Here is an 8945-nt window from a genome sequence, read left to right as displayed (position 1 = left end):
AACTAGAAAATAGATTAATACAGATAGATTTAGTCTTTATTACAGACGGATTTTTGGTTATCGACGAAATTACCGACAGATTTTGTCCTTCTATAAAAGCCTCGTCGGAAATTATTTACCGACGGATTTTTACCAGTTACCGACAGATTTTTCCTCTGTAAATTCTCTATCCATTTCCCTAAGACGACGAACTTTCTGACGGATTTTCCATCTGTAATTACAGACAGATTTTCCGTTTGTAATTACAGACAAATTTTTCGACAGATTTTCTGTCTGTAATTTGAATCTTGGAAACCATCTTACACTCTAATTACAGACAGAAAATTTGTCTGTAAATCCGTCGGTAAGGTAAAATAATTTTTTTTTTAGATTTTTCTATTACAAAAATAAACATGTTTTTATATAAAATAAATATAAATTTAATAAATACAATTTTTTATCTATTTTGTATTCAAATATTTATAATATTTCAAAAAATAAAAAATTCATCGTATTATCAAACTAAAAGAAAAGTACTATAAACAAGCAAGTTAATATAATTCAAAACATAAACAAAGTGTATTAATACATCAACTATAATATTAAGTAACAACCATACATCAAAGTGTGTTGATACATCAACTATAATTCATCACAAACAAATATTTAATTAAAAGAGCATGTAGTCAAATCTTATGGAATAAGAAATCTCTTAGCGTGTATATTTGCCAAGCCAAGCCAAGCTAAACAAATTGCTAGATGTTTTTAGTGCCGACATGTAATTAGAGTAAGATATAGTGCATGAATATCCTACTTGCTAATTAGCTTACAATCACATGCATTCAACTAAATCAATTAAACAAGAATATCCTACTTTTTTTAAGCTGAAAAATGAAGCTTTAAGGGAGAATGTGGCTAGTTTGCAGCAAAACTTGGCCGAGAACCTTAGATCCTCCTTCCTTGGCTCCTTTCTCAGCTTGTCCTTCTTCTCCCAATTTTGGGATGTTACAAACACAGCTCAAACACCCAAACTGAAATAACAGAGTAAGATATAGTGCATGAGCGATTTTATTTAAATCACAATATACAATTTCTTCTTTATTACCAAATTAAATACTGACCAAAAAAAAGGTAAAGACTAAAGAACTAATAAAGATGCATGGGAAGTACACCCCTTTTTTATGTTTCTGGTACGTTATCCATGTGAAGTTGGTAAAGAGAAGCTAAGTGCAATTTAGGTTTCTTTATTTAAGTACAACATAATTTCATCATCCTTTTCATATCAAATCCATAGATTGTTATTGAATTCCTACCAAGACAGACAACATTATATGAAAAAGAAAGAAAAATTAGTAAAGATCATCTTACCTTTCCTGGGTCTAGTCCAAGTTGAAAGCCAATCCCCACCACCTTTTCTACTCTCTGTGTATGTGGTCGTAATCCACAGATAAGCCTAAGAAGCAAGAAGTTGAACAAACAGCACAATTAAAATATGAATCACACAAAACCCAATTCAGGGAACCACAAGGATTTTAAAAAATGGAAGTACTCATGAAATGCATCATCCTGGTGTCTAGTCATCAAAATAAAAGTTCAAGCACATTAAGAAACCGTTGTGATTTAAAGAAAATGCATATTTGATACTTAATATTTCCATACGGGTGGAAGCTTCTTGGTCTTCTTGTAGTAACATGCAAGGCGGTGGATCCTGCTCTCTACCAAAATCAACCTGAATTTGGAGTCCTTGTCCTTCCTATTCCTCTCCAAGTGCTTCCTAATTGAGACAGCCTTCTTGATCAAGTGGTATAGATCAAGTGGAAAGGGAACTACACTTTTTTTGCTGCAAAAATTTTAAAGTACTGCATGCCAGTATAAGTATACAATAAAGAAAAAGACATGAAAAAAAATTTTCAATTAAGTCTACAACACTTGTGACAACTTTGCAAAATAGAAAAATTATTAAACATTCTCAGCAAATAACATAACACGAGAATGGATAAGGAACATTTCCATTAGTTTTCCATGTACTTTTCCATGTACTTTTACTACTACTACTACTAATTTACTTACCTAAGGTACATGGAACAAGGTAGAGAAGTGCTGGTTGTCTATGACCTTTCATCAAGTATAGCCCAAGATATGTTAGGAAAAGGCCTGAAAAAGGGATCGTCAGATTATATGAGAATAAATTAATAGTATCCATTTTACAATTTATAAACACTATTGAAATGATCATCTTTTATCAAAAAATAACCAGTGTGGCTTATGATATGATATGATACTGAAAACTATGTTACCAACTCCAATGGTATAACCATATATCAAATTTTACATGTAAAGTGAAATTACCCAGCCATGGCATGAACCAGAATTTAATCCATTGCATGTTTTCTGTCTTATAAATAATTAACGGCCATCCAATCGCCATAAAGGCAAAAACACAAGCTAAACTTATCTTGACCCTCTTTACTTCATTTGTCCTGAACTTCTTCAAATCAAAGTGCCACATCAACCTGCCAGAGGGCATGGTTATATCAAGATTTAGTATAGATTAAAATTGAGACTGCCCACTGCTCAAGTCAACGAAGAAGTTCTTGAGGAACAAAACAATGATATTATAGGGCATAGTTGATCACATAGAATAAAAATCTCATAATGTACCATACCAGTGAGCTATAGAAATCCAAGTTCGAAATATATTATTGCATTTTGCAAAACAGGAGATGAATCAAACTCATCTTTCCAAACAGGGTGCCAAGCAATATCTTCATACAACCTATAACAATGGAGATATTACAGTTTTGAAAGCACAACAAAACAATAAGAAAACTGCTGATAATTTACAAAATCTTCCACTAAAATCATTATTGAGAAACACTACTTACATGTTCGTCTTTGCATGGTGTCTGTCATGCTTAAATCGCCATGGCTCATTTGGAAAAATTAGTGACAAAGAAACTAGAGTTCCAACAATGTCCTCAACTAATTTGTTCTTTGAAAATGATTTGTAAGGACAGTCATGGCCTACAACAAAGAAACAGCAAAACGAGAGCATTACAAAGATGTTAAGTGTAGATGAGTTTCTTAGGGATAGGAGTGAGAAGAATTTTTCAAACAGACAATAAGGATTAAGTAAAATATGCATGTTGAACTAACCCCAGTTACTGCAGTCCCTGTCCATGCCCAAGCCAGAGGAAGTAGGTACCAAGATGCTTTAGAAATCATAAAGAGCCTCAATGCATAGAAGGGAAGGCACTTACCATAGGGCTGCTAATTCCTTATTTGATCAGTGTGAAATTCTCGATCTCTTTTAGCTTCATTTTTAGTTTCACAAGCTCTAGTTTTAGGTCTTGATTTTCATTTTAATTAGTATTCAAAACATTATCAAATAAAGTCAAAGAACAAAAGAATATGAATGACCTACCTTTTTATCATTGCAGACTTGGAAGTACTTTGTTATTCCCCTAATTCTCTATTCCACTGAGAAACTGCATCCATTTGTTAACCGTGAAGATCATCGTGTTAGCGTGATTAAGGTCTATGTTAGCAACTTGTTCTTTCTAGTTTTGCATCGTGAAGCAAGACACTAACATTATTAATAGTTGGGAATAATTTTCAGGCAATATTATACACAGGAAATGATAGCTCAGATCAAAATTCAAAGAAAGCATCTACTCTTATAAGATTATTTAGTTATGGCAAATGAACCAAGCATTGAAAACACAAAACAGTATTTGATTAAGGGAATTAAGGAAACATAGAATTTTTTGTGGAATCAATGGAAATAACTAATTATTATTACAATTTATTTGTTTATTAACATAAATCATGACATGGAGTTGTGGGGACAAACCTTATGGAAGTTGAATATCAAGTCCAGTTCATAGACCTGCAAATGGTGATGCAAGCAATACTAAATTTGAAAGATATGAGAAAATGCTATATTCTGAGGAAGAGAAGAATGGTACATTAAGGTCTGAATGGTATAAACAAACTCAAATTCATTAACCTTGATTTCAAATTTATACCCTCCAAAAAGATAGAGAATGAACTATGAAGTGTTGTTTAGTAGTGTTTACCTCTGGAAGCATTTACGAGAGCGAAGAAGCTCTATTCAAGGTCATGGATGAAATCACCTTCCTTCTTTGACAAGAAGAGCTTGATGCAACGGTAGCTCTCAAACATGGTTCGAACCCCATCTTTGTTCCTCTGCTTGGTGACAACCTCATCCTGTGACAGAGGCGGAGGAGGAGGAGTAGGAGGACGAGTTAGGGTTTGAGGAGATTGTGGCGGCGGTGCTAGCGGCGGTGGTGTGGCAGTGGGGATTCCGGGAGAGTGTCGTGGTTTTGCTTCTTCAATGGCTGCTCGGCGGACGCCATTGGTTATGGTTAGTGCCGCTGAATGAGCGATCGGTGCTATAGTTTTATAAAATTGCGAAGGTAGACGAAGGCGACGAAGACGGTGGCGGAGAAATGCATATTAGGGTTCGAAAGGGAACAATGCGAGCAACACACATAGAAGAGCTGGGAAGGGGTGTGACGGGGCAATGGAAGTTCAGTGCAATGGAGGTTCGGTGCGGCGGTGGCGAAAGGTGCGACGGCGGTGCAAGGCTGAAAAGCGCCACCGATAGAGCATTTCGAGGGGAGGGTGTGGAGGCGCGGGGAAGAATCTGTGAAATGAGGAGGAGTTAGTAACGCTGAAATTTATTTTAATATTTTCGACGGAAAATTTTAAATTACAGACGAAAAATCTGTCTGTAATAATTTAATAAAATGCAGCGTTCTGTCCACTTAATTACAGACGGATTTTCCATCTGTAACCATTTCCCATGAAAAGAAATTAATTTTTCCGACGGAATTATCGATGGATTCTTTTTTCCGTCTGTAATTTATGCTAATTCATTTTTTTGTTTTTCGACAAAAAATCCCTCTGAAATTCCGTCTGTATTTCCGTGGGATAAAATCCGTCGGAAATATCCGTCTGTAATAACTAATTTTCTAGTAGTGATTTTGGGTTTCCAACATTACTTGTGGCATTCCGAATGAGGTGCCAGGCACATAATCTATGATGGGCATTTATTAGGAATATCGCCTCAATTACAAACTTTATTGATGGGGAACTGTCTATAATCACAGATACAAGTGTTTTTCCCTTCATAGCTGCCAGTAGTTATAATAACCATATGTAGACCTCCTTACTCTCATAGGTAACTAGAGCACTTCCAAATATCACTGTTTGGTTGTGATGATTCACACTGAAAAACACTACTACTGGACACAAGTACTTGTTCTTCTTGTATGTCTCATTAAAGGCAAGCACATCTCCGAACACTTCATAATCTATATAGCTTCTTCTATCACACCAAAATAGAGCTTGCAACACCCCTTTAGCATTACTATGTGCTTATAATAGAGGCAAGGATCTTCAGCTTTTTGGTTTTTCAGGTATTTCAATGCTACTTTAGCATCATTTAGTGCATGACGCCTTCATTTAGCAATTTCATTATACATATCTTTTAAGGTATAATTAACATTCTCATAACCACCTGCTTGATTAGCTATCTCAGCATATATGGGGTGTGCTAATGCCTGCATCTTTCATGTTGTGCATTTGACCAGCATTGCCTCTATCATTTTCCTTTGTGTAGGAAGGAAACCAATTAACCTAGTGAAGAACAAAATTCTCGCGCGATCTAGAATTTTTCTAAAAATAAATTCCCGTTGTAAGTATAGCTTCTAGACCGACAAGAATTCCTTTCTTACAAAAGTTTTGGTTGTCACAAGTAACCAACCCCTTTAAAATTGATAACCGAAGTATTTAAACCTCGGGTCGTCTTCTCAAGGAATTGCAGGGAGGTGTTCTTATTATTGGTTATGAGTCTTGTAAATTGGGAGTTTTGAAAGTAAGGAACAGGTAATTTAAATGACAAGTAAAATAAATTAACAATAATAAAATCTCTTGGTAAGGTATGAAAATTCGGAAGTCCTATCCTAGTTATCCTTATCGATGGTGATGAGAATTGAGTTTTAATCCCACTTAGTTAACCTTTACTAGAACAAAGGAAAGTAAAGTGGACTAATTAGTCTAATCCTCAAGTCCTAGTCAACTCCTAAGAAAAGACTAGAGTTAGTGGAATTCAATTCAATTAGCAAAAATAACAATTATCAACCACGACGAGTTTGATAACTCAAGAGTTTCCAGTTAATCAATTAAAGCCAAGAATATAAAAAGCTAAATGTAAATCATAAATCTGAAATACCTCAAATTATATTAAATAAAACATTCAAATTTAAATACGAAGCATTCATAAGCCAAATTGGTAACATGAGTCAGATACGAATAAAAGCATTAGAATAAATATAAATATAAAAGGAATATTGAACCTGAGAAGAAGTTGAAATAATAAGTTGAAATAATAAGAAATCCTAATTACTTTAAGAGGAATCCTAATCCTAAATCCTAAATCCTAAGAGAGAGGAGAGAATCTCTCTCTCTAAAAACTACATCTAAATAACCAATAACATAACACCATTGCAATCCCTGGTAACGGCGCCATTTTGATGAACGAACTCTTGTGTGGTTTAGAATTCTCAAATGAAATCTCGTTATAAAGTATAGTTTCTAAACCAACAATAGCCCTTTCATGCAAAAATTGTGTTTGTCACTAAAACAAACCCCTAAATTTATAAACCGAAGTATTGAACCTCGAGTCGTTCTCCCTAGGAATTACAATGAAGTGTCTTGTTATTGGTCATGGAGTTGTGTTTTGGGGTTTTTGATAAGAGGCATGAAAGGTAAAGGAAAATGAAAATAAACTAAAAACTAGAAAGCTCTTGATAAGGAATGAGAATTAGAAGTCCTATCCTAGTTATCCTTCTCAATTGTGACCACAATTATCCATTGCTACCACTTAGTTAACCTCTAACCATGGAGGAAAGTCAAGTGGATGAATTAACTTGATTCCACAAGTCCTAGCCAACTCCCAAGGGGAAAGACTAGCTTTAGTGGTATCCAAATCAATTAGCAACTTCTAATTATCAATCAACACGGGAATTAGATAACTCAAGCATCACTAATTACTCTTCCAAAGCCAAGAACACTAAAATCTACACTAAAATCCAACCAAACATTTTATCAAACACTTGGAAGGCATAAAAGGAAAGCATAGTAAAATTGCAAGGAATATAAATCTACACTACTCAATTGCAAGGAATTAAACAACAATAAAGCAAATCAATGATAAAAGAACATGAATCATAAATTGCATTAAAAGAAAATAGAAGAAGGAAGAGTGCATCAACAACAAAGCAAGCAATTACAAGAATGAAATACAAAACTAGAGAGAGGAAGAGTAGAGGAACAAGAAATTTTAAAAGAAAGGTAAATCAAAGTATGAATTAAACCTAGATCTAAGAAATTCTAATCCTAATTCTAGAGAGAAGAGGGAGCTTCTCTCTCTAGAAACTAAGCTACATGATGCTAACACTTCAAACAATTGCTCCCCCCTTGCCCAAGCTTGAATTCTGCATGAAATAGCATTAGAAATGAGTTGGGTTGGGCCCAAAGTGCTTCAAAAATTGCTGGGGGCGATTTCACTTTAGTGGACCACGTGCTCAATCGGTGCGCATGCGTACATGGCGCGTGCGCGCCCCTTAACGCGAAGCAACATATAGAAAATTTTATATTATTTCAAAGCCCCGGATGTTAGCTTTCCAACGCAACTGAAACCGCCTCATTTGGACCTCTGTAGCTCAAGTTATGGTCGATTGAGTGCCAGAAGGTCAGGCTTGACAGCTTTACGGTTCCTTCATTTCTTCATGAGTTCTCCCACTTTGCATGCTTTTCTCCTCACTTCTTCCATCTAATACTTGCCTTACGAACCTGAAATCACTCAACAAACACATCATGGCATCGAATGGAATTAAAGTGGATTAAAATCACCAATTTTAGGACCTAAAAAGCATGTTTTCACATTTAAGCACAATTCAAGGGAGAATTACAAAATCATGCTATTTCATTGAATAAATGTGGGAAAAGGTGATAAAATCCCCCAAAATAAGCACAAGATAAATCACGAAATTGGGGTTTATCAAATCTCCCAACACTTAAACTAAGCATGTCCTCATGCTAAAATCAAGAAAGAAGCAAAGGGACATCAACATTTATTCAATACAAACTAACTAAATGCAATCTATCTATATGTAATCTATCTACATGAATGCATCCACTTGGTCAAAACAAGTCAATTTCCAAGAATACATATACAAGCACAAGGGCTAAGGCAATAGCAATCAAATCAACCCACAATTGAATTGAATCATTGAAAGATTTTACAAACTTGCAAGAAAATCATGGGTGGAGACATGTAATTGAGCGATTGAACCCTCACCGGATGTGTATCCGCTCTAGACACTCAAGTGTATGGGGTTGATTCACTCAATTATCCCCTAATCATGCTTTCCAAGATTTGTTTTTCATCTAACAATCAACAATTGTTTCATGCATGCATACAAATATCATGAGGACTTCCCCATAGGTTGTAATGGGACTAGGTCAAGGTAGGATGCATATGGTCAAGTGAGCTAGAGATTTGAATCTTTGATCAACTTAAACTTCCCACCTAACCTATGACAACCTATACAATTCTAAACAAACCTAGTTATCCATTCTTCACTTTTTCACACACTCATGCATTCCCTTTCGATCACCACACATATGCATTGATTTTTATTGAGCCTTGACTTTGGGGCATTTTTGTCCCCTTCTTATTGCTTTCCTTTCTTTCTTCTTTTTCTTTATATATATATATATTTTTTTTTTCTTTTCTTTTTTTTATTATTCTATATATATATATATATATTTTTTTTTTCAAACTAGAATATATACAAGAGCATCAATGCATATGGTGTACACATGATTAATACATGAGTGTGTTTCCAATTCCCAAGATTCTCAACACAAATACA

At 34.8% G+C, this 8945-nt stretch overlaps 1 protein-coding gene across 4 annotated transcripts; it reads right to left on the bottom strand.

The window, feature by feature from the left end:
* Window positions 1-627: 627 nt before the first annotated feature.
* Window positions 628-4629, bottom strand: LOC112720646 (small ribosomal subunit protein uS15-like). Of its 4 annotated transcripts, XM_072208045.1 has the most exons (11): window positions 4059-4629; window positions 3833-3868; window positions 3404-3467; window positions 3136-3293; window positions 2865-3003; window positions 2646-2755; window positions 2329-2492; window positions 2050-2133; window positions 1639-1819; window positions 1348-1432; window positions 628-1010 (listed from the first exon to the last, which is right to left on the bottom strand). In XM_072208045.1, the coding sequence occupies exons 8-11, from the start codon at window positions 2058-2060 to the stop codon at window positions 985-987; spliced, it is 303 nt and encodes a 100-aa protein (XP_072064146.1). In that variant the 5' UTR covers window positions 2061-2133; window positions 2329-2492; window positions 2646-2755; window positions 2865-3003; window positions 3136-3293; window positions 3404-3467; window positions 3833-3868; window positions 4059-4629; the 3' UTR covers window positions 628-984. The 4 variants fall into 4 exon arrangements, 2 of the variants coding, with proteins under 2 accessions (XP_072064146.1, XP_072064147.1); XM_072208046.1 differs by having other exon boundaries at window positions 2050-2492; XR_011868118.1 differs by lacking the exons at window positions 628-1010; window positions 1348-1432 and having other exon boundaries at window positions 1443-1838.
* Between the last annotated feature and the right edge of the window lie 4316 nt (window positions 4630-8945).

The sequence above is a fragment of the Arachis hypogaea genome, chromosome 11 (assembly GCF_003086295.3).
Source record: "Arachis hypogaea cultivar Tifrunner chromosome 11, arahy.Tifrunner.gnm2.J5K5, whole genome shotgun sequence".
Taxonomy (NCBI): domain Eukaryota; kingdom Viridiplantae; phylum Streptophyta; class Magnoliopsida; order Fabales; family Fabaceae; genus Arachis; species Arachis hypogaea.
Note: the sequence above shows the minus strand (reverse complement) of the source record. Positions and strands in the feature narration are given on the sequence as shown.